Genomic DNA, 25,557 nt, shown 5'->3' with positions numbered 1-25,557 from the left:
AAAATAACAAATGAATGTTCTTAAGATCAGGGTTTACTTCTGTCATTTAATGATCTTCTGCTTCTCCTTCTTATGTGCTTGTGCTTTTCTTTACAGTTTAGTAATTTGCTGACTTTTTATTTATTTTTTTAAATTATAGGAAAATATTAATTATTACCGCGAGTGGCTGAGGACACAAAGATTGTGGCACAATGACGTCAAAATCAGCCCAGGACACAAACAAAGCGTCGAGTATAACGGCGCTGTTACATGGGTAGTCGTGCTCCAAACCTCGATTTTCAACTACGAGAAGTCTGTTTTCTAATGCATCACATTCTACTGTGATATTAACAGGAGAAAACAAGGACAACTTCACATTCTACTTGATGATAATAGTAATAATTATGATTATAATTGTGATTATTATTATAATAATAATCTGTTGATTAGTGACACAACAGTATCGGGTGAATAACAGGGCCTTGCCAATAACAGGTGACATTTCCACAATGTGACATTTATGTGTTTCCTGTCACATGAATTTTTGACCCACTAAAAGTTTAAAAACGGTGTATCAAATGCACCGATATAAAATGGTAATGAATGATCTGCGTTACCCTGATTAGTTGACATAAGTGTACACATGTTAGATGAACAAGTAAAACAGGAGAGCTGCTTCAGAAGATTGTGATTGCAATGTTTGCAATCACAGTGGATCAATCTGTTGTCTGATTTGACTGAGTTTTGATCCAGCATGATGTGAAGTGATCATAGAATAAATGTTAAAAAAACTGACATTCATCATGTGTTATCTCCATGTTTATACTGTGAGTGAACATCACATTTACTCTTCCTGTCTGAGAGGGTCATTTCTCTCTCAGAGGTGATTCATTTCATTTTCTCTGTGCTGAATGCAGTGTCAGGAGTTCTTTTAACTGGTGTGTTCATAAGGTGCTTTTTCACTTCTCTGATCAAGAGCAACATGGTCACTTTAAGACAGAAGTAGAAAAGGCGCTTGAGGGGAATTGGAAACTATAAGCATGGATTGCAGCATTTCTTTCTGGGAGGCACAGTACAGTTCAGAGGATGTCCACAGCGATAAGAATATTGGAGTGGATGAAGCATCAGTAATGCAGGAGCTTCAGCAGGAAAATGAGGGGGAGGGACAACCCGAAGCCGTTAGAGTGTGTGTGTGTGTGTGTGTGTGTGTGTGTGTGAGGGGGGGGGGGGGGGCAGAGGGGCTTAAACTGTCATCTGCCACAAGCCATGATAACAGACTCTAGTTACATCCCAGTGCTCTAATTATGGAGACTAATCCCACAATTACAGTGTATATATACGGGGTAAACAGAGCATTAAACCCTTAACTGCACATGATAAATATGACAAAAGATTCAATGCAACAAAGGGCTTCAAATTAATTTCTGTTCAGTACTTGAAACATGCTATTGTTTCAGAAAGATTTGTGCCTGTTTTTGTCGTACAGTTCTGCAAAGGCAAGGTCACACTCAGGCTGTGCGTGCTGATGAATAAAGTAAGCTGGGGGATCTGGCCTAAAGATCATATCAGGAGCCTTTGCCGTTACATATGTGTCTCCTGACACATTTATTTGAACTTGATGTGATCTCCATATGTTTGCCTTAATGCACATCCTGCAGCTTTAGCTCAGGACTGAAGGCACAAATATCTTTATCCTGATATGATCTTTTATTTTATTCTGAAAGGTCAGACTGGTGATGGACTTTTCAAGCAAAAAAGCTGTTGGCTTTTCACTTCTGTGATCTATAGTTATCTGTGGCATTCGATATTTCTCTTTTAGCATCTTACCCACGACATGACAGAGTCGAGGTTTGGCAGGAAAATGCCCAAAATTGTTTTAAAAAATGTGTTTAAAATTGCAATGAAATAATTAATCACTCCGACCTTTAATAAAAACATGCTGCGTGTGGCGTCTTAAAAATATTTCTACATCTGGACAAGTTGTTTGAATCATAAATACCAAAACCAGATTTGTTCTGTGCATGTGCAAACATCTACATCTACATAGAGGGAACGCTTTCTGACAATCAGCTGATTGAACTGTCTTACAGTACGTCAGAGCAGTTCACCAACAAGTAATAATTTACCTATTTTTAATTTCTTGTTTTTGTTGAGAATCTCTAATATTTTAGAGCGACGTTGGTGTGTGACTGTTCTGATCTTTCAGGTGTGCCCAATGAGTGCTTTTCTTCATTCACTATGCTGTTATCAGTTTACTAAATTAAAAATGCAATAAAGATAAATAAGAATAAAAAAATAAATAAGAATAAAAAATAAGGCACACCTCTAAGATGCCTAGTGAGTCGATTGATGGCTGTCCTTAATCTGTCACAACTATTCAAGCTTCTTCTAAGTTCATGATGAGTACGAATGTTTGGACAGCGCTATTATTATTTTTGCCTCCAGTGTCACGATGGGTGTGATCCTCTTGTTCTTACTTGGGGTTTTGTGTATAACTGGTTCTTGTAAACAAACGTCAGCTTAATCTGTGGTGAGGACTTTATGCAACTTGAATTTTCACTTACTAGATTTTGAAATGCTGGAAAGTAAAAATAATTCAGCAGTTTTTAAGGCCTACACTTTCAGCTACTGTTTCCATTCTTTATAAATGGCATCATCTGTTGAGCATCACCTCTAAACTGTTGTGTTTTGCTATCATTTTTCTGTAGATGACTAGAAGTTTAATCACTTCTCCCTGTGTGTTGTTTAAACTAGGCAAAAAATGTTTGCAGGCGCTCAGCTGCTTCAATATTCTTTGGTGTAATATCCAGCCGTGTGTGTCCATGTGTGTGTGTCCGTGTGTGTGCGTGCATGCGTGTGTGTGGGGTGGGCTTTGTTCCTCTGACCTACTTAAGTTGGTTACTTTGTCCTCCCACTCTGATGATAATGGGGCACACACTCCACAGCAAACCCTTCAATAGGCCAAGGACAGATTCATACTGAAGGGTTTAGCAGTCTTATTGATACAGCAATATCAGAGCGATTTTGGAAAACCATCTTTGTATTGAGTTTTCTGATTTGTTTGAGCACTGTAGACTAAATTCCATCTGTCCTTATGTTGTTTTGAAATCCGATGAGTCGCCATCTGAGAACTTAATGTAATAAACTCGAGCTATCATGCGTGGCCGGATCCCTCTGGGACTAAATGGAAAAATTGCATTTTTGATTTGGACTCTCAAACAGAATTTGGCCTCACTGTTTGGTAATTTTTTTGTGTGCGTTAAGCTTGGGCACAGTAAAAGGGTCAACAACCCACACATACATATACTCATCCACCCGTCCTAAGTCCTTGTCTGTTGCAATGTATGTCACATTGTTATTGTGGGCTGTCTGCTAGCTGTGATACGGGGGTGGGAGGCAGGTCTGGATCTGATTATCATGCCTTTGCTAATGCAGACACATAAGCTGTTGTTGTAAGAGATGAGAGTGCTGGAAGAAATATAAGTTACATTTATTTTTCCAACTTTTCTGTCTGTATTGTCTGTAAGAAATACTGACTTTAAAATATTTATTTAGATTTGACGCTAACATTGCTTTTATGAAGTTACGGTTGTAGCTCACTGGCTCTCAAGTGTCTTGGTTCTATAATAAAACCAACAAGGAACCATTAGCTACTAATGCGAGCTGTGTAGACTATTCAGAAATAATTCCAGCACCTTCAGCTAATGCCCAATTTATAGTATGTGGGTATGTTTTTGCATTGGTTTCTGAATATGCAGAGAGAGCGATTATGGGACTGAAACCAGAATGTGTAAGTTGTCCACAAATTTTGATTACCACAAAAACAGCTCCGTCTGCTTACCTGTAGGGGAACACAAGATGGACTAGAACTAGCTAGTTACAGTGACTGAACTTTCAAAATAAAGGCCAATTCACACCAGGCGTGTAAAATCTGTGCAAATATTTCTGCATTTTTAATGCAGCCGTTTACACTGACTGCGTAATTTCACTGGACAGATTTTCGGCATTTGAACCAAGCTTGATTTTTTCGATTTTTTGGATCCTAATAAACACAAATCTGTTAACAAGAGCTCAAACTGCCCCGCTGACATCTTGACATACGTACGAAAGCAGTCGTGATGCAGCTTCAGATCCTAGATCAAACCAATGGAGTAAGAACCCAGATTCTCTATTTCTCGTTTAGGAACATCAGAACCAGCGCGTTACTGTTTCATATCAGATTCTTCTTTTCTCTCTCTTTTTTTCTCAGTCCGTGTTGGAAGACGAATTTTCTGCAAAAACCGCAACACTTTTGGTGTGTCTATAAAAGTTACGCGCAAGTTCGAATCCATAAAATTTATTCGTGTTGTTTTTACAGTGCATAATGAGAGTGAGGGGATTTTCCATTAGTAAATCAATCATGTCATATTAGATGGATGGAGAAATTAACTGAAATCACAGAATATACCTGTCACTGTATGAGTCAAGTCTTATCTGTGGGAAACATGCTTGGGTGAAGTCCTCTAAAAGCCAAAAGTCCGTACTCTGCTATGGTAGGAAGGTCAGCTTGAACACAAGAGGATAAAGTCCAGGAAAAAACAAGAAAAACATAATAAATATTCAGAAAGCGTTGATGAGAAGCACAGACAGTGGCTTCAGCAGACAGTTTTCATTCTTATTAACTTGTTTCGCTTCACTACAAAGACGTTCTTTGTCTGTTATGACTTCTGTCTTCTTGTTTATCAGAGGCAGAATAAAGGATCAACACTGTGAACACGAGTGGCCAACGTTACTGTTTTTTTTCACACATTTTTGACACTAACTCCTTGTGACGATACACAGCTGTAACATGTGGGTGTGAGTCTGCAACGTACTTACCGACACACGATTATGGATGGTATTTTTATGTGTGGGCTCTTGTGCTATGTTCACTTATCAAAACATCTACTACTTCCAAAAATAACGAGTTACCCCAATGCGGGTGCAACGTAATGTAAATACAATGAAATCTGGCTTGAGGACAATAAGCGCCTGTTGAAAATAACAACATTAACACCAGTGAGCAATTTTTCAGAAGTTGTCTGCTTCAGAGAAAAATGTGTTGGCATTGCTCAGTGTTATTGTGTAGTCAGATCTGGACTATCACCAAAGTCTGGCGCCCCACTCTGCTCTAACATTAACTCCAGCAACTCCACTAAACAACCTCCAGACACCTTTTACATTTAAGACATTAGAAGCAGAGGAGCTCTGGAGGACAGCTGTAGATTAGTCTTATAAAACCAATGAATCCCTTCTATGTTTTTTGAAGGTGAACTAGGTTTTAATTGCATTCATTATGTTCTAAAAACTGTTCTTGTTAAAATGCGCGGAAGCTCTGGTGAAGCAAAGTGGTCCTGAAAACAAGTGACTGCGCTCAGGCAGCCTGCTCTGCATGAAGAGAAGTTTGCTGCCCTGTTGACATGCACAAGCATAGCTAATGTGCTCTGACTGGATGCAGTCTGAACAGATGACAACTGGAGATTTCTTTTTAAACATAACATTTGAAAACATCCAGGTTTTAAAGTTAGTAAGTGTAAGCATGTAAGGATCATTGGGATGGAAACCCAAAAGAAAGACAGCAGAGAGGAAAATGAGCTCCAGACTGGACTGGAAAATTGCTTCCCCCTCACTGAGTTTGTCCACTGTGTCAGCACCTTTGGCTGTTGACCAGACATTGTTTTGTCCTTTAAACATCTTGCTGGGTTGCTGACCTCGCACACAGAGGCTGGCTCCTTCACAATAAAAGCGTTTTTATGGTTCACTAGAGAAATAGTGTTGAGGTGAACAGGTTTTGTTGGTTCAATCAGATAAAACTTTCATCTGTTTTTCTTAATGTGTTGTTTCAGGTGTTGTGTAGCTGCAGAAGACTGAGTGAACCATGGCACAGTTCCCAACCACGTTCACAGGTCAGTATTTATGTGGCTGACTTAACAGAGACGTATGGTGAACATTTTCTCTCAGTCGAGCTAAATGGCAACATCAAGAGTTCATCAGACAAACCACATCATTGAAGTAGAATAAAGTCTTTCACAACATGCCCTCTATAGTGTGTTAGCGGTAGGGATGGGTATCGTTTAGGTTTTATCCGATACTGGTGCCAAACCGGTACTTTTGAAATGGTGCCGGTGCTTAAATGGTGCTCGAACCGGTGCTTAAACAATGGAAAACACAAACTTTGTCCTAAAACCTCTCATGTTTAGCTGTTTTTTTTGTAAAAAGATAACAATGTTAGCCTTTTCTGCAGCTATAGGGCATATATGGTATCACTCTATCAAACAAGAAGACAGCCGCATGTAACTACGACGGTGTTTGCTAGTTCACCTTACATGCATTAATGTAATAACGTGGTTAGCGTACTCAACGTAAATTACACACGAACAACATTAAGCTACTCACCCAGAGGAGAACGGCTGCTGCTGCCATCATCATCCGTCATCATGTCTGCTACACTGACAGGGCTAGGGGCCAGGACTCTCCTATTCGGGTTCTTGGGGGATGTTGCTAACTCTGGGTCCGATAACAGGGACCACACCCGCAGTAGATGCGCTGCTCGGTGTGAGGTCTCGCTGCAAGCTATCAAATACGGCGCATTTCTCAGCTTTTAAAAAAACGCTATGCGTCGCCAGGTGTTTCATCAGATTCGAGGTGTTACCTCCTTTGCACAGTATCACCTTAAAGCACTTGTTACAGGCTGCTGAGTTTACATCTTTTGCTGTGAAGTACAGCAAGACTTTTGATCGCTTTGCCTTGGGCATTTTTAATCTGTAGCTCTGCTCTAAAAGAACGTACGTACCTGGCCCCGCCTACTATCCTCGGAAAGGTAAAATGATTGGCTAGAATCCAAAGTGTATGACATCTCAAGAAAAAAAAGCACTGAAATAAAGCACCGAAATGTGCGCTGCTTTTAAGTCTGGTTACTACTGTTTATGTCAGAACCGGTGCCGGTACCCATCCCTACTTAGCGGTACAGTGAAGCTGATATTGTTGCTACTTTAGATACTTACATTGTTCTTATATTTTCAGATATATTTGTTTTATGCCCATGAGGCTAAGTAGTAAAACAATTAATTTTACTTTTCTGTTAATATAGTTTTGGGGAGCACTGGAGCTGAGTGGCTATGAGTGGATGTAGCTCCCGTCAAAGAAAACAATGACCAAATTGTTCTAAAATTGTAGCCAATGAGACAGATCTCCCATCACAACAACTAACAGATGGAGGCAAAGGCAGACTAAGTCGAATGGTTAAAAAGCACACAGACTGAGATTTGCCAGACCATAGACTGTGAGCTGTCACCCAAAACGTATTACACTCTTGCCTCTGCTGAATGAGGACCAGCCACTCAAACTTGCTTTTTGTCATCAGGGGACATGCTGGAAATAAATCTCTCTGCAGCTAGAAGCATTTAAAGGCTGAATGAATGTTTGTACAGTTTTTTCTTTTATGAAAATAGAAGAAAATTAAAAACACATTGCCAGCAGGATAATTTTTGTATTTCTGTTGAAATGTTGTGGCAGAAGCTTCCAGCACAAAAGATAGCCGACAAGTATAATTTTTATCAACGGTTACCGAGAAATGACTTTCAGTCAGCAGCGATTTGTCTTGCATTTTCAAATGAACTAGAATGACTCACTAAGCATGCAAGTCCCTTCCCTTCCAAGTAAATGGAAGTAAGAAAAATGGTAGAAAGGTAGTGCAACTTACAGAAAATATGGATTTATGCGAGAAAAGATGGATATTGCGTAGTTTAAATTCCTGTTCTTGTATTTTAAATTTATAGTATTAAAAAAAGGGCATACACACCATATATATGTAGTGTGCAAATGCATGAGATATTCCTTTTTTTCATCGTGTGGTGTCTTTATAGTTATACCAACACTTTTGTACTCTGTTCCTTCTTTTATCTTCTTTCTTAATTTCCTTGAATACTACTTTGTCACTTGTGGGGGTCTCTCTGTGTGATTTTTGTGGGTTTGCTGCAGTGTGTAACTTTCTTGAATGCCATCAGCAGCGGTCACTTTACTTTAGTCAGCTGTGAAGTGTGCAGATAAACTGTGGCTGCACAATGGCAGAAACAGAAAGGCTGTAAAGAGAAGAGAGCCACCAAAACTGCAAAGTTACTGCCTGTCACCGTAACCGTGCTGGAACTGGATTATCTTATCGTTTTATATAATTTTCTGTATCACAGTTAACATCAGCACATTGTATCACAACATCTCTTTATAGCTGAGGATAGAGCATGAGGGCTGGTGAAGCAGAAATGGCTTTTTAAGTAGTAAACCCAGTGATGTGACAGTGAAGCTCACATTATTTCTGTCAACTGCTGATGAACTGGTTGCATTCGCATGTTAATTACACACTCAGTTCGTCATCCATTCATCTCTGAGCTGGCACTCTGTCCAACCCTTATAGGAGCTATATAACAGGAAGTGAGACTCATGACTAATGCATTCCTCTCATGCCTCCCTTTTCTTCCTGTCTGTATCAGACTTGGGCTCGGCCTTCGGGGTTGTAACTGGCTCTGTGTGTGTTTGTTGTTCCTTATGGATGCGTTAGGTCCAGATGTGTTTCTGATCTCTGTGGACGAGAGAGCCAAACATGACCAGCAGTTTCACAGCCTCTCTCCGACTGCTGGGGGTTTCATCACAGGTAACACTCTCTTGCTCTCACACAAACATACAGTACATGGGTAAGGGGAGATAGGGGCATGCACAATGCCAGTGTCACGTGTTTTATTATTGGCTCTGTGGGGAACTTGCTGTCCAGGTGTCAAATGTCCTAAGTGCTCGATGTGCGTTGTGGGAAATGTGGTTGGATCAAAGAAAACTGGACTTCATTAGGAGAAAATCATCACAGCCACTAGAGCCATGACTGCAGTTTAATAGTAAATTCATTCAGTTCAAAATCTCAATGTGTCTCACAAATACAGCTGTTCAGATATTTGCTTAAACGCTGTTATTCGAAGAATAAAGACAAACGTTAACTGTAATGTAACCCATAATGAGGCAAAGCTTCATTCAGGCTTCAAACTGTTTTAAACGGTCACTATCAGGCAGCTGTTTCTCCTTTCTCTGTGTGATGTCAGTGAGAGTGGATATCTGCTACCGCAAGAGCTCCACCCCACGCTCTCTTCCCACGCTGTTTGTGAGGGGCAGCCAATCAGAAGACAGTTGACTCACAGGCAGTTGATGTTGTACTTAAGAACAGGTAGCATGTGCCAAAAGCAACTTCACAACTGTTGCTTTGGTCAGACTGGACGCACAAGTTTTTCAAGCGGGTGGGTCTCTGTGTGCACTTTAATGATGTAAGAGTGCCGGCGCACAGAGACTCCCGTGATGAGGCAGACGGAGATTGTTGCAACCAAAAAAACAAAACTGTTTCCTGTTTCAATGACTTCTGCTTCTATTCCAGTGCTGATGCGATGATTTCTTTTTCCTGAGTCAGGCATGAGAAAAAATGGTCACATGGCTGAGTTGCTGTCACAGTTTTCGGGAACAGTGATCAAAGTGCCACGCTTCCCCGAAACATTACAGGGAGTAGGAAAAGAGCTTGTTTCAGACAGAGGATGAGCTGAGGAGATGAAGAATCAAGGGGCAGACTCAATGTTGTTTGACTATTACACATTGTGTTGCTTCTTAATTAACATGCTAAGGAAACACTGCCTACAAAACCTATTACTGTTTATCTAGAGCTTCTAATCTATTTGTTTTTGTAATCGAGTAACGTCAGGAGGCAGTTTCTCCTGGAGTTGGACCATTGTTGTCTGCAGGACCCTTGATCTGACCTTTTGGCATTGTTTAGCATCTACATGTCGATCACACCCCGCTGATCACTGCCCTGCTTCTGCTTGTGTACCTGCATAAACACCATAGCTCACCAATGATTGGCTTATCTCCCAGACCCCCTACCCCATGGTTGGAAAACAGGACTTTGAGTGAAAGTCCCAGTTTAAGAGAAAAGGAAAACCAAAAAAAAACAACATTGTTATGACTGTGAATCATGTAAAGCTGCTTTAGTTCAAGAATAAAAAGTTGGAACACATTTCATATCGTAGATTATGTTTTACTGATTCAGAGAAACTTCAATAAGGTTTGACTATCTGCATTTTATGATTTAGTTGACATTGTAATAAAGGTCGTTTACATTTAGATTCTCTGGGCTCTGTGCTGATCTCACACCCTGTCTGTCTGTCTGTCTGTCTGTCAGGTGACCAGGCCAGGAACTTTTTTCTCCAATCAGGGCTTCCCCCGCCCGTCCTCGCCCAAATATGGTGAGTCACATAGCCAGGAATTAGTCAGATCATTTATTACTCTCCTTTAAAAGTAGCATTTCAAAGAAGTTGCAGACTATTGTGTAACAGGTTTTTTTTTTTTGCACCAGTGGTTTTTAATCCATGTCAGATTTTACCCCTTGTTAATTTTTTTAAATGCTCATGCTCTGTGTGAATCTGCAGGGCTCTGGCTGACATGAACAGCGATGGCCGAATGGATATCCACGAGTTCTCAATCGCAATGAAGCTCATCAAGCTGAAATTACAGGGTCACCCTCTGCCCCCATCGCTTCCTCCCAGTATGAAACAACCCCCGCTACCTTTACCCCCACAGACTGGTTTTGGTAAGACTGACACTTGAACTAATTCCATGAAAAATAAGTGAGCGCCTTCCCGTTTTTCTGAGATTCAGCGATACCTGTTATTGTATTTATTCAATTTCTAGAGAAACTAAATGAATCTCTTCTACAAGATGAGCCGATTGAAAATGAGACCTTTCATTTGATATAAACCTGTTTTGATCAGCCACAGATTTATCTCCTGGACCTTTGATATTACGAGGGCTCAGAAGTGTCAAAGAAAAATCAGTTGAATCAGATCATTGGAGTCAGGACAGTTCATGGGGCATCTTCATATCTTAAAAATAATGCAGATAATTTATAATAAATAATTGTCTTATAAATTAACTCATATATAGTGTTAATGGTCCTGTCTCCTTCACTGTGTGCACAGACAGCATATGTTATGTGCACACCAGCTCCTGATGCTGTTTGTGATAAAGGAATGGCCCGATCATCTTGTCTTCTCGCTCTGTTTTTAACTCAGGCATGCCTCCCATGGCACCCATCGCTACTCCTCTGCCCGGTGTGCCCCCGCTCCCCTTGCCTCCTCTTCCCGTTGGGGTTTCGCCCCCACTCGTCTCGTCTGCGCCGCCTCCCCTCCCGCAGCCCATTGCCAACGGAGCTCCTCCCACAGGCATGATACAGCCTATCTCAGGCTTCTCCCACCCAGGTAACAGTGGAGGGCATTGTCGTCACATCTTTGTAATGCGTTCCATCGCTAAGCTTGTATTTACACATAACAAGCTTAATGTATTTACATTTCAGACATTCACACGCTCTCTTATCTCTGCATGAATGCTTTTCTAAGACACAGGTCACTATTTTCTTTTTAAGTTAGAGGCTTCCTAGTAAAATTACGAGTGCTGTCAGCGTTAATCTCGTTAAAATGACGTTAACGTCATAACCACATTAACGTGGCAAATCTCCATTAGCGAGTTAGCGCAGATCATCCGTGTGTGGGGCTGCATGGTGTCCACCCATTAGCACGGTTAGCTCGTTAACGTGTTGACGCTGTCCAGCCCCACGCACAGGGCAATCCACGGTAACTCGCTAACATAGATTTGCTGCATTAATGCGGTTATGGCGGTAACGTCATTTTAACGAGATTAACGCTGACAGCACTAAAAATTAGACAACAACACATGCAGTTCACCAAGTACTAAAATGCTCTCCTCTCTGTCTCTCTCAGCTGCCTCTGTCAACAAGTCGTCTTCGTTTAATCGGGCCAGTACCAAGCTGCAGAAGGGCTCGTCCTTTGATGCTGCCGGGTAGGTCAAGCAATCCAAATGTTTGCACCATTCTAAACTTGGTGAATTTAGCTGTTACATTCATGTAAAAGTCTGCTGTGCACTTGATCCTATAGTCCATCCTAGCATGTAGTTTTTTCTTTCATTATCAAATCTCATTGGTTTCTCATTCTTGCTTTTTATTCCGGTGTCCTCCTCCCAGTGCTCAGCCCCCTGCTGACTGGGCAGTTCCTCAGTCCTCCAGGCTGAAGTACAGACAGCTTTTTAACTCCCATGACAAGATGATGAGTGGACACCTCACTGGTACTCGCACACACTGCCATGCTGTAGATTCTCGTCATGTTTCTGTCATGTTTGCATGTAAATGTGTGTGTCTTTCTCTACATTTGATGTGCGTCTGTGTTTCAGGTCCCCAGGCTCGCACAATCCTGATGCAGTCCAGTCTTCCTCAGACCCAGCTTGCCACGATATGGTGCGTACACTGGAATTTAACCCTCCATATCAAAACAGAAAACAGCATTCCTTTAAATCTGACTTTCTCCTTTCATGTTGTTTCCCCTCAGGAGTCTTTCAGATATTGACCAGGATGGAAAGCTGACAGCTGAGGAGTTTATCTTGGCTATGCACCTCATAGATATGGCTATGTCAGGGTTACCGCTGCCCCCTGTGTTACCTCCAGATTACCTCCCACCATCATTCAGGTAAATGCTGAACTAAACACGAGGATGTTACTGACAATGTGCTGGTCACTTAAACAAGAACAAAAAAACAACCTCCAAACATTTAAAAAAGAAAAAAGAAGCTAAAACTGAGCACAGAGGTTAAATATGGTCATACTAATCTGCACTGGTATTTAAGAATTACTTCTTGATGAGACTGTTACACACATATGAGCTCATAAGAAACATTAGAACACCAGCACCACCTCTCTCCGGTCATGTCATTAAGGCAGACGATTAGTTTTCCTTTGACCTGAACTAACAACACTGGTTTCTGTGTGCAGCGGAGTCTGTGTGCAGGGACCTTACAATGATGTAATAACCACATAATAGTAAAAATAGACAGTCAGCATTAACTCTGCTCTCATTTTCAAAAAGGTTTCTTTGGAGTTAATGATCTCAGGTGATCAAATATGTGAGTTTTATTCTGATTTAGCCTTAAAAAGTGAAGTGTTGCAATCCCTGCACTGGAAAAAAATGTCTTGCAGGTTTGGTTTTTATTACTCTGAAATTTATGACTTTAATTAAAACATTTTTTCTTTGTTTCTGACATTTACCCCTCGATCTTTAATTGTTCTTTTCCTTCAGTGCCCCTACAGCTGACCACTTGTTACATGCTAAATGCAAAGATGCAATACTTGATTATTGTTTTGTGCGGCATTGCTTATTTTAAATGATGAAGGTTTAAAGATCTGATTGGTCGTTGTTCGTCCCTGTGTGTGAAAGGCGTGTGCGCAGCGACAGCGTTCAGTCGGACCAGAAAAGCGTCCAGGAGGAGACGGAGGAGGAAACGGAGAGCAGCCAAGAGAAGAAATTACCAGGTGATTCGTCCTAACCAGCGCGTACGCGCTGTTTTATTACTGATCAAAGTGGAATTAGATTCACCCCGAGCTGCTACTGAAGTTTGGACATCATTGACTTATTTTGGCTTCTGCAACCTTCAGTAATTTTGTAATAAACTAATATTATGCAGCATCTGTGTTTAAATTCAAAAGCATTTACATAAACGTCCCTTTGTTTTTCTTTTTGACCTTTTGTGGCAATCAGCCGCTTCCATAGCAGGGCTCTAACCATGCTTGTATAGTCGGCTCTGTTTTCAAGCTTCTTCCTCACATCTAAAATGGTTCTCGCAGTTTCAATTAAATAATTTACAAACCATCTATCATAGCCCACTTTATAAATGTCCTCTTTGTCTCCCTGCAGTGACATTTGAGGATAAGAAGAGGGAAAACTTTGAGCGAGGGAATCTGGAGTTGGAGAAAAGACGTCAGGCCCTGCAGGAGCAGCAGAGGAAAGAGCAGGAGAGGCTGGCTGCCCTGGAGAGGGAGGAGCAGGAGAGAAAGGTTTGCTCTTTTCACTGTGCACTCCACATTTGATTTGCTCATGGTTTATGGCTTCTTTATGAGGCCGTAAAATAAACAGCGCTTTCACAATGCTGGCTACAATCTCCTGCGTCAGTAAATTATTTAATTCAACTCTTGAAACTCGGAGGATATGGAAACGCATCGGCGTGACACATGACAAATACCGGTTTGTTTGTTCTGCCAGCTCATTTCTCTACGTTTGTGCTTCAGGAGCGTGAGCGTCTGGAGCAAGAGAGGAGACGGCAACAGGAACTAGAAAAACAGCTGGAGAAGCAGAGAGAGCTGGAGAGGCAGAGAGAAGAAGAGAGGCGCAAAGAGATAGAGAGGAGAGAGGTATGATAGAGAGACAGAGGGAACATCTGCATTTTAATTAAAGAGCCAAAGCTGGGCTGAAGCGTAACTGCTGCAAACTTGTAATTAGTGCTGCAGACAAGCGCACACCACCCCCTTTAAATCACTTACAGTAAAGAGCCTGATCCACACCTCTGCACCGGATAACTAGTCATGTGTAATCAAGTGAATGATGTACTATATGCATATAATATTTAATCTCCAGTCTTTTGTGTTCTTGTGCAGTTTCTTTATAAAACTGCGTCCTGAGCGTAAACAGAACTTTCTGTGTCTGTGTGGCAGGCCGCTAAGAGAGAGTTAGAGCGCCAGCGTCAGCTGGAGTGGGAGCGTCAGCGGCGTCAGGAGCTTCTGACTCAGAGAAACCGAGAGCAGGAGAGTATAGTTCTGCTCAAAGCCAGGAAGAAGACGCTGGAGTTTGAGCTGGAGGCTCTGGTAATCAAAAATACAATAACCTAGTTTTATACACACAAAAGACGTGATTTTGGTAACATACACTGTGGACTTTTCTTTGATAAGCAGCTGGAGTCTTGTGAGATTTGAAGGATCGGGATCACAAAAGAATCCAATCAAAGCAGGCTTCAAGCAGCCAGCTTTCTGTAACTGTGCTACTAATACTAATACTGCTACCAATAAACTTTATTTATATTGTTCTTTTCAAAGCATAGTTACAAAATTCTTTAATTCACAAAACCAACAATAGGTAAATGCATCTATGAAAAATGGTAGAGGAGGAATAAAAACATCTGTACGTCTATTTTTCCAGCTCAAGGGGGGTGGAGCCTATCCTGGTAGAGAGGAGGGGTTGGTCAGTCCATCACAGAGCTGAGAGAGAGAGTCAGACAACCATTCACACTCACATTCACACTAATTAAGAATCACTGATGACCCTGATAAGCATCTAATAAGAAAATGGAAGTTCCTCGTAGAAAAACCACAGCTGGTCAAACCAGGAACTGTCTTCCTGTGAGTGACAGTGCTAACCCAGAATAAGTAAGAAAAGAAAAGAAAAATCTGAATTATTATTATTTTTTTTTTAAAAACTAAAGAATAAGTTAAAAGTGGGTGCAGAGTTTGCTGACCTCGGTTCATCGGGTTTCAGCTGTGCGTGATCGGAGGAACAGAACAGCTACAAGCTATAAAAGGTCACAGCTGCAGGCCAGTTTCACGTGTGATGTGAAACAGATGTTGTATTCAAGTGTTGGCTTTTTTTCCCTTAAAGTAACTGACTCTCAGAATCGTCATTGCACAAAACCATCAGACTGCTGCTTGTTGATCACTTTCCTGCCTCTTTGTCAGACTGTTAGTGTCAGTAGGTCAGACAGCTGTTGGATAATATGAAATGATAATGTGACAATAGAAAGTTGTGATTCTACTTTTTTTCCTTTCAGTGTTGTAATTTGGAAGAAAAAGATGGAAACTGTTCAGCATTTATGAACTGATGTTTTCATTAAATCAAACTGATCACTGCTAATAGAGCTATAGCATTTAGGTTAAGTGTCAGTCCTCATTCTTCTGCCCTGAGAAGATATTTGGGAAAGTGGAGGGGTGTTTTTCACGAGGCTAAAGGGTCTCTTCTGATAAAGAATCAAACTCGGCAAGTAAAATGAATAGAAGACAAAAATGACTCTGTGAAAAGTGGCTGTAACGTGGGTCAAACATGAATCCACATAGATTAGTCCACGATAGAGCAGCTAATCCAGACTTTTTTTCTTTTTCTACAAGAGAAAAAACTAAATTAAAGATTTTTATCTCCCATCAACGTGATGTCATGACTTGAGTTTGTATTTCACAGTTTTTAGGTGTTAAATGTGATCTATTCTGTCTGCGTGATTCCTCCAGAATGACAAGAAGAGCCAGTTGGAGGGTAAACTGAAGGATGTTCGGTTTCGTCTGTCGAATCAGAGGAAAGAGGTGGAGCAGACCAACCAGACCCGAGAGACGCGCATCGCTGAAATCACGCTTTTACAACAGCAGCTGCAGGTGTGCCAAGCAAACAAAAACCAGCAGCTAATGAATAAATGAATACATTTGTGACCCGACTGACGACTCACTACTGTGTACGTGTTAACCGTTTCTGCTGTTCTTTCTGGCTGCGTGCAGGACTCCCAGCAGTGGTTGGGCAGGCTCATTCCTGATAAGCAGAGTCTGAACGAGCAGCTGAAACAGGTTCAGCAGAACAGTCTGCACCGTGAGTACCACAGACACTCAGCTCTCGCTCACATGCAAACATTATCATTCAGCTTAAATGTCGTTGCTGCGATTTTTAATTTCATTTTTTTTCCACTTTTGAATTCAGTTTAGTTTCAGTTTCCAGAGGGAATTTTCTTGTTTCAGTTGCGTTTTTATCCCTCAGCCGTAAAAGGCTTATGGAATATTGTAGTTTGTCAATGCGATAACGACGCGACGTAGGATTTTGAAACTGATACCATCGGTGGGTCTACTTGGAGGCTGAGGGGTGGCGCTTTTATCTTAAGTTTAGTTAACTAAACTGTTTTTTAGCAATTAGTTTTTAGTTTAGTTTTAAGAAACTGTTTTAACCTTGGTTGTGATGCATCTGTGGCTGACTGCCTGTGCTTGTCATCATCACGTGAGGGTTGAATTTCATGTCATATTTTGTTTCTCCTGTTTTCGCACAAACTGATAAAAACGTTCAAAGTAAATATTTTGCTTCAGATATTACAATTTTAAAAACAGGGATTAGGAATGCATGCATTTTACCTTGTTAACTGTCTGTTCTGCCAATTAATGCCTAGCTTGGAAACTTCTTTGATTTATTAACTTGCTGCTGTCTCATGCTGTCTGTGTGTGTACTTAGGTGATAGTCTGTCGTCCCTGCAGAAGGCTGTCGAGCAGAAAGAGATGAGCAGACAGCAGCTCAGAGAGCAGCTTGATGCTGTGGAGAAAGAGACGAGGGCCAAACTGCTAGAAATAGATGCTTTCAACACTCAGCTGAAGGTAAAGAGACAAATGACCAACAACATGATGCAGGACAGGAAAGCCATGAACACACTGGGCAGGGTTTTTCCTGTGTATGTGTTGGCATCACCAAAAGAGACGGCGTAAAACATATTTTAACCATTTTTTAATATCATGATTCACTTATTCTAGCATAAAATATACTAAAAGGAAATGCGTTTGCAGACCAGTTGTGCTCACACGTGTCATTACCCCACAGGAAAAACCCAGCCAGGAAATGCCAGGTCACAGTTTTATGTGGTTTGCCTAATAAATTAAAGACTTTAACATAAAAAGAAGCATAAAAATAACAGATATGAATCTAATACTATGTTACAATGAGACGTTTGATATTTGTCTTGTTGTTCTTATTCATTTTTGTCTGGAAGCTGCGCTCCATCGGTGTTTTCACACGAGTGTGAGGATATTAACTTGCTTTTTCCAGTTCACCTTATATATATATGTCTATGTTAAAACAGTCTATTTAAATAGACCTAACATTATTAAATCTGTTGATTATAAAAATGAAAGTAATAAGAGTAAATAAAACATCTAATTTTGGTGCTGAGAAGCATATTTTATTTCCACGTAACATAGAAATGAAGTAGTTGCATGTTTTCTGTCCAGATAAACGCAAACAAAGTAATTTCTAACACAGTAGCTGTTTTTCTAACTGAATCCCTGAATCACGTCCTGTTCATCCATAACCACATTCTCACACCTTTAATGGTTTGTCACAGTTTCCATGTTTACTGATGTTATATTTATACCTGACTGCTGCTCTGTTTGTGTTCATGTTGCTGTTGTTTTCAGTGTTAACGCTGTTTGGCGTGTTTTTGGAGAGTGTACACAGGAACACTGAGTCCAGCTGCTTCGCGTAGCTTTCACACAGTTTACTACAGAGAGACGAAGATTTTATTCCTCCGGAATTGGATCACAGCAGTCTGTTTACGTGTCCCAGAGCACCTTTTGTCCCCATTTCGCATTTATTTCCTCTGGATTTACCCCGGACAGCGTGACAGGTCAGAGAGGGGAGAAACAGTCTGCTTAAACAAGGAGGAGAATGAGAAGAAAGGGAGGAAAGCAGAGACAAAACAGACCACAGTAAACTGATTTTCTTGCAGCTAATCTAATAAAGTTGACTCTCAGTTGGATTCAGTGTAAAAGCCACGATGCAGTGTTTGGGTAAAGCCTAGCAGCATAGGAGCAAACGTATAAGCGGCGTATGTAACCCTTTCTCTGCAGAGGAACGCGCAGCCGTCTCTGAGTGGTGTTATTCTTTGCAAACAGAGGCAGAGACCACTGAGACATAATCGATATTTGACTATCCTTCCCTCCACCTTCCTTTCTACGCCACTTCCTCTCCCTGAAATCTTCTCTTGTCACTCTGCTGTGCCTCATCCGGGACAATGCACCTTCTGCCTTTTCTGCTTCTATTGGCTGTCCTCGTCTATATTTTGTTCCCGTTTCTTCCACCTGTATTTCTTGCATTCATTTTCTCCCTGTTTCACTCTTTGTTTATTCCACATAATAAACCCTTCCTTCTATATTTTCTACTCTTTTATTTTATTTCCTATACTGGCCTTTTGCTCCCTTTCCCATGCCAGTCTCTGTGTGAGTTCTATGCCAACCACTGTGCCAGGATAGATGCCCTGCGACGCCAGCTTCAGGAGGAACAGAGAGGGAGACAGGTAGAGCACACTGCCACTGCTGGACTGGGGTGGTACTGCAGCTGGGACATACTCTAATATAAAACAATATCAAATTCTGCAATTAACATTAAGCCTTTAATGGCAAAATCTGGAAGGAGTGGGTTCTGCATTTTGATTGGACCTGATTTGGCAGATTATCAGAGGAATGATTTGAACTAAAACACTGTACACCCTCTTGTGAGAATACTAACCTGCCGGCTTGAAGTGTTTTAGTCACTTTAGAAGGCTTTGCTGTCCTTAACACCAACAAACCAGACTTCTGGTCTGATTTGTGGTAACATTTCAGTGCATCGCTTGTACTGCACTGTGCTGTCCCTGCCAGCCAGAGAGATGTACCGCGGCCAGTCGAGGTCTTGTAATTGTCAAGCTGTGACGCACCGATGTAGTCTGTGTGCTGTTTATTGCTAATCTCACACGTCAAAGTCAGCAGCGCCTCTAACAAGGAGGAGTGCACCACTCGCTACTGATCCTGGCTCTGTAGATGCAGGACATGACTGACAAAGGCTTTAATAAAGTTGTAACAATTCTGACTCGGAGATGGAAACTTCAACACGAATGTTTGCTGATGCTGCTGTTAATGCCGAGTTAAAGACTCAAAGGTGACATTAACATCCTGCTGATAGCTTTAATTCATTTTAAGACTTTTTTAAATGCAGGATTTTTTGACATCTCTAAAGATTATTCACATGATGAGTAATCTGGATATACATGAGAATAATGTTCATTTTTTTGTTCATCTGTTTCTGATTAAGTGATCAGGCCTGCAGTAAAAAACATATTTATCGAACATACGTTTGTTTTAAAGGCGAAGCAGGAAAAAAATGGGTAAAGCCGGTTTAAGCAAGCTTACTTACTAAAACTTACAAAGCATTTTTAGGTTCCAAACTCTTACTTATGATCCAAAGCAAGGTGACAATTAGAGGCAGCCAGCGTTTTACCTCTGATGAAACTAACAGCACATTAGTCATTGCAGTGACTCACGAGAGCCTCCCTTCATGAGTCAAGGCCATATTGTGCAAGCCTGCTTTTCATTTAGTGTCTAAGAAGAATCAGACCGATCCACCTAATATTGAAATATAACTGGTCATGTGACAAGAGCATGAGGTTACATGGACTAACTAACCCCAACAAAAATGACTTGGTGTGTACAGAAAAAAACCAACAAAGAAATCTACTGACAAATATTGTGTGTGTCTGTGTTTTGAACTGTGTGCGTGTGTATACATATATGCGTGTGTGTTTCAGCACCAGGAGCAGGGGCAGCTGCAGGAGTGTGTGTCAGCTGTCAGAGTGTGTCTGACTCGGCTAGACCACGTTATAAAGGTCCATGAAACAAACCAGCCTCCCATCACGCCCCTCCTCCTGTCGCCATTCTTTGCTCTTCTTCTTCTTCCTTCTTTTCCTCATGACTGTTCTTCCTTTCTGTCTCTTCTTCTCTTCACCCTAAATTTGTCATCCTCTCTATCTTTGCCCCTGATCTCTGTTCTGTTAGGCTGGTGTTGGCTCACTACTGATCCAGCTGGCTAGCTATGCTGCTGTAGTTAAAGGAACAGTTCAGTCCTGAATCAAAGTTGGTCTGAGTTGCGCCGTTTTTAGAGATGATTGATGACTCTTTAATAAAATGAAACTAAATGAAAATCAGCTTTTGAAAGGCAAAGAAAGAAACAACCCTCTCACAAGCAGTGCATCACTCGTCTACAGATCACAATTAGTTAAGCAAAAACGAAGTTTACCAACTTTATTGTGAGCTCCTCATTTAGGAACATGACGTAAACATGAATGCCACTGCCCTCCTCTGTACTAAGCTAGCTTTAAGATAAGCCAGACATCACCATGGCCACTATTTACATACAGCAGGGATGGGGAACTCCAGGCCTCAAGGGCCGGTGTCCTGCAGGTTTAGATATCACCCTGGGTCAGCACACCTGAATCAAAGGATAAGTTCATTACCAGGCCTCCGGAGAACTTCAAGTAATTTAGCCATTTAAATCAGCTGTGTTGGATCAAGGACACATCTTGATACAGGACGCCGGCCCTCGAGGCCTGGAGGCCCCCCAGCCCTGACATACAGGGTTCCCAGAATTTCTTATATACACCTGCTTGATGGATGCAGTCAGCAGTAAACTATTTAAATTGCCTCAATTAGCTAACCTACAGGAGGGACAGTCCTCACACAGGCACACATCGCTGTGTCATGCCTGTCATGGGTCTTTGAATCTGGATGTCCTTGCTCTCACTAAGTAGTTTTTTTGATATAACTTCCTAATTATAATAATATAAAAAACAAAACAGAAAATAAACAGCAGTAGATTAATGCGTAGATAATGACTGTAACTATGCAACTCACACCAAGACAATATAGACAACTAGAGAGCGCTACACACCAGGTGAAATGTGTGTATCCATGATGATAAGTTATGGTGAAATGTCCCTTAACACTACAGCAGGTATATTACGTTAAGTGACTTTATGCTGTTGCTATGCTGGGATTTACTAGATTACAGATGCTATACTGTAATCCTAAAGCCTGCGTGATACCAAATTATGTTTCAGCCAGACACGTAGAAGGTACTAGAAGTTAACCAGTCTAATGTGGCAATAAACTAGACCTGATCTGGACAAACGTGTGTGTTTTTGTGTGTGTATGTGTGTGTGTGTGGTCTCTGTTGTCTCATGTATCCTCCACTTCCTGTTTGAGGTGATGTGGAGGTCTGTTGTTCAACTCGTTTGTGTCTCTCGATTGCTCATTTCTGGAGGTTTCCTCACATCGGTTGTTTGGCTGAAACACGACAGCTGCCTTGTGTTGTTGTTATAGTAACAGAGTGTGTTCTAATGGCACAGCTGGTTGTCATGACTACACAGAACTGCCCCTCCCCCTTCCACAGTTGCATCCCTTCAATCCCCCTCCCTCCCATACATTTTTTTTTTTAACCTCTAACCCATCCCATGAACATACTGTGCGCCGTGCAAGCTCCGCCCCACCGCCATGACCGAAGCCCTCTATTACAGGCCGGGTCTGTGCCAAAAAGAAACCTTTCCAAGTCACATCCCTTCCCACTTACTGATAACATATAGAAAAGTTTGTTTTTTAATCATACTCGGACAGAAACACAAGTTGCAGGGACTTGAGTGCAGGCAGCTGGTCCCCTACACCACCACCATTTACTTTCTACAGCCTATCTGATTCTGGGGCAGAGTAGAGACACTATTCTTGGATACCTCGTGGTCCTTTAAGAAGAGAGGTGGGGACGTGAAACACCTGAACTTAAGAAGCATCCAGAAAGCATTCAAGTAATTTCTACCACTCGTATCGGCAGTCTTATCATTTCAGCTGTGATCATTAAATCGACAGCTTCTCTTTCACACTCCACACTCTCTTCACAACATCAGCATCACACTCATAGGTGATAAACACTACGTGCATTCAAAGGCTTGTTCCAGGAAAATCAGAGAAGCAGTGGAGATAGAATCATGTCACTTGAGCAGTAACAATAAAACAGGATTTTATAAGAAAAATGTTCCTTGCCTCACTTCCTTGTTGTGTAATAACTGTTACACAGTGGTATAAAGTGAGTGCATTTTTAGTTGCGATGAAATACATTGAGCCTATTTCACACAATCACTTATTTGCGTTAAGTCTGCAGCGTCAGAACATCCTGATAAATTCACAGAGGAAGTTCAAAAATAGCTTGAACTGAGTAAAAGGAAACTCCACGAGAAAGAAGAACCCTCATGAACACAAACTGAGGACACTTTTATGATGTCTCACTCTATCTCTATATATACAGATCATACAGAGGGAGCCTTTTGTTTCCAATCAGCTGAGCCTTTCAGATTCTGATTGAATTTGCGGGGGGTGGTTGCTGTGTAAACAGAAATAATTCTCTCTTATAGAGGTCAGGGAAAAATCTGCTCTGCCCTGACTTTCCTCTGTAAACACTTTCCTGGGAGTTTCTAGACTCAGGCACTCACCTGCAGGCTTACTGAATAAAACATTAATTCCATTTATTACTTTTTCAGTGGAATGAGGATTATCCAAAGTGTGACGATTGGTGATCGATGTGTCACTAATCGATAGGTGACGTCATGGTAACCATTTCCTCATTAACCTTTCTGTCACTTGGCTGTTCTGAGTGACTTACACTGAGTCTTGAGGAGAGATGCTGCCAGCTGTAGATATAAAGATAATCCATGACATCCTAAACTTTGGATGAAATCTGTTTAAGGTCATGATCAAAAGCAGCAGCCGCCATCGCTCCACAAAAAGCCTTTCATGAAGAGTTGGATGATCTGTGCCTTCCACTGCACGTCAGCTCAGAAAGCAAGCCGTAAGCGCTGACGTCAGTGTCTTCAGGTTCTCTGTGACATGTGATGTTCTAGTTCGAGTGCAGTGACTGGTTAAAAGTAACGAGACTTCCCAAACAGAAGGCTTCAGTTTAGCGTCCTGCCTCATCAGTTTTAGAATAAACTAATAAGACTACCAAAGTAAAGGGGCGGAGCTTGCCTCGCTCACCTGACTAATACAAACGTGCTGCTACTGCCGGTGTTGGTGTTCTTGTTTGTTGTCGTTGGACGCCCTTAGCAACCAGCCCTGTGACCCCACTTCCTCCTCATCGCTTGTTCCTTCCTGTATCCCGTGATGCTTTGCAGGAGCTGAGGGAGATCCACAGCCGGCAGCAGAGACAGAAACAGAAGGAACTGGAGGGAGACACACACACACAGACACACACACAGTCTCACATACACACCCCGAGCGAGAGGAAGTCCGCTGAGCTGCAGGAGGGCAGGTAAGAGTCAAGTGGAGGTGATGCAGTACCAGAAAATGCTAAAGTCAGTCACTCAGCAGCCATCTGTGCCATTTTTTCTGTGGTTATTTTGAAGCATTATGCAAGTTATCTTTAATTTGAGTGGTTAAAATTGTATTTACGGAATTGCTTCTCAAATCCTGTTTAAAAACTGCTGGAAAGTTTCGCTGAGCTTGCTCCAAAATCAGAGTTTAACACTTGTTTTAATGATCTTATTTCACAGGTTGTCATCAGAGGAAGGTGTCGCCTGGAAGGAGGAAGCAGGAAGCTCTGCTCCACAAGCTCCAAGCCCCGCCTCCGTTCCGGCATCCCACGCATGGCTAAACAGAGTGACGCAGGAAGAGGAGGAGAGGAAAAGGAGAGGGATGGAGGAGGAGCAAGAGGTCAGGAAGGGAGCAGGATCGACAGAAGAGAAGGAGGACGAGGGAAGAGGCAAGAAGGAAATGCAGGACAAGCTAAACAAGCTTTTCAGCCAGCCGGCCGACCCCTGGGCGTCAGCAGGTGTGTTAACACGTGCATTTAGTGTTTTGGTCATCGGCGTGTTGCTTTTGTGAAATCCTTTTTTGTGTTCATGTAGGAGGATGACAGATGTCTGCTAAATAATGCTGAGAAACATGCAAATAAAATGTCACCATTTCACTGACTTCAAACTGGAGCTCAGACCTCAGCAGGTCCCATAACTGTCAAATGTTCCAAAATGACACAAACACCAAACTCACAGTGTGGAGGTTCAGTTCCTCTACTTGAGTTAACTGAGATGACATCCAGCAGGTAGCCACCTGTGTCGGTATCCACCTGTATGTCTTCTCATACACTGTATGAGAAGAGACTCAATTTTGGAGTCAGCCTCAAGTGGCAGCTACAGGAACTGCGGCTTTTGCCACTTCTGGCAACTTGGCTCCGTGATGGCTAATTTCTTTTTAGCCCATTGACACCGTAACATTAAAAAAAAACAACCGAATTAGTGACTGGAAAACCTGTGCGCTCTGGTAGGTGTTTTTAAAAAAGCAGAAAAGCTTCGTCTATATTTGCAGGAGCGAAACGAGTGCACATAAACACACATGAACTCTGAATTTAGTGCTAAAGACCTAATTCTTGTCTAGGAGGAAGTGCTTCACTATAAAGCCTGCATTCTCTTCCTTTGCTCAGCAGTGATCTATTCTCTCTTACTAATAGTTTTATTTTTCTGCTTAGTTACAGTGGAAAAAGCTCCAGGTCCCAGTTTATTTGACCAGAAGGCTTCAGCCAGCGCCTTCGACCAGCAGCAGCAGCCGGTGAAGGTGGTGTACTACAGGGCTCTGTATCCGTTTGATGCTCGTAGCCACGATGAGATCAGTATCACTCCTGGAGATGTTATTATGGTATGTAGTTTGCAGAAAAATCTGCTCTCTCAGCTGAATTCAGCTAAGCTCACTACAGTCAGTGATGGTCATGTAAAGGACGTCCATACACATGTCTTATTGCCTGTGTTGTATTTGTTTGTGTTTTATTCTTTCTGAAGGGTGTGTGTGTGGCTGTGCGGTGTGTGTATTAACGTTTTCCTCTCTCCTCTGCTGTGCAAACTGAAGGTGAAGGGGGAATGGGTAAGTTCTTGCCCCCTCCACCCGCCCAGTGATGTGCCTCCACCAATCACAAGCCAGAAGCGCTTTCATCTCATGTCGCCTCCATGTTCATTCATTTTCAGTGGATGAATGTTTGTTTAGTTTTTGTTTGTTTAAGTTATTGCAGTCAGATCTGTAATGTGCTCTTTTTAGTTAGTGTGGAAACCTGTGAGTGTGCTTAACTATCAGCCAAAGAC

The 25,557-nt window shown here is 41.7% G+C and overlaps 1 protein-coding gene across 5 annotated transcripts in view; it reads left to right on the top strand.

The window, feature by feature from the left end:
- Window positions 1-25,557, top strand: part of itsn1 (intersectin 1 (SH3 domain protein)) — a 51,113-nt gene that overhangs the window by 5,733 nt on the left and 19,823 nt on the right. Inside the window, exons 2-22 of one of the 5 annotated variants that reach the window (XM_025897686.1) lie at window positions 5,844-5,903; window positions 8,552-8,644; window positions 10,202-10,265; window positions 10,449-10,609; window positions 11,091-11,276; window positions 11,796-11,874; window positions 12,056-12,156; window positions 12,262-12,325; window positions 12,417-12,554; window positions 13,299-13,393; window positions 13,776-13,915; window positions 14,147-14,269; window positions 14,570-14,719; window positions 16,127-16,267; window positions 16,388-16,475; window positions 17,103-17,242; window positions 18,850-18,933; window positions 23,605-23,741; window positions 23,983-24,260; window positions 24,954-25,120; window positions 25,328-25,342. In XM_025897686.1, coding sequence (XP_025753471.1) covers window positions 5,876-5,903; window positions 8,552-8,644; window positions 10,202-10,265; window positions 10,449-10,609; window positions 11,091-11,276; window positions 11,796-11,874; window positions 12,056-12,156; window positions 12,262-12,325; window positions 12,417-12,554; window positions 13,299-13,393; window positions 13,776-13,915; window positions 14,147-14,269; window positions 14,570-14,719; window positions 16,127-16,267; window positions 16,388-16,475; window positions 17,103-17,242; window positions 18,850-18,933; window positions 23,605-23,741; window positions 23,983-24,260; window positions 24,954-25,120; window positions 25,328-25,342 — 2,472 coding nt within the window. In that variant the 5' untranslated portion in view covers window positions 5,844-5,875. Of the gene's footprint in view, window positions 1-5,843; window positions 5,904-8,523; window positions 8,645-10,201; window positions 10,266-10,448; window positions 10,610-11,090; window positions 11,277-11,795; window positions 11,875-12,055; window positions 12,157-12,261; window positions 12,326-12,416; window positions 12,555-13,298; window positions 13,394-13,775; window positions 13,916-14,146; window positions 14,270-14,569; window positions 14,720-16,126; window positions 16,268-16,387; window positions 16,476-17,102; window positions 17,243-18,849; window positions 18,934-23,604; window positions 23,742-23,982; window positions 24,261-24,953; window positions 25,121-25,327; window positions 25,343-25,557 lie in introns of those variants that run through there. The other 4 variants (XM_005473732.4, XM_025897684.1, XM_013268455.3 and 1 more) reach the window with 4 other exon arrangements.

This window comes from Oreochromis niloticus, linkage group LG13 (genome assembly GCF_001858045.2).
Source record: "Oreochromis niloticus isolate F11D_XX linkage group LG13, O_niloticus_UMD_NMBU, whole genome shotgun sequence".
NCBI classification, from domain to species: Eukaryota; Metazoa; Chordata; class Actinopteri; order Cichliformes; family Cichlidae; genus Oreochromis; species Oreochromis niloticus.
This window is presented reverse-complemented; position numbering and strand designations above follow the sequence as displayed.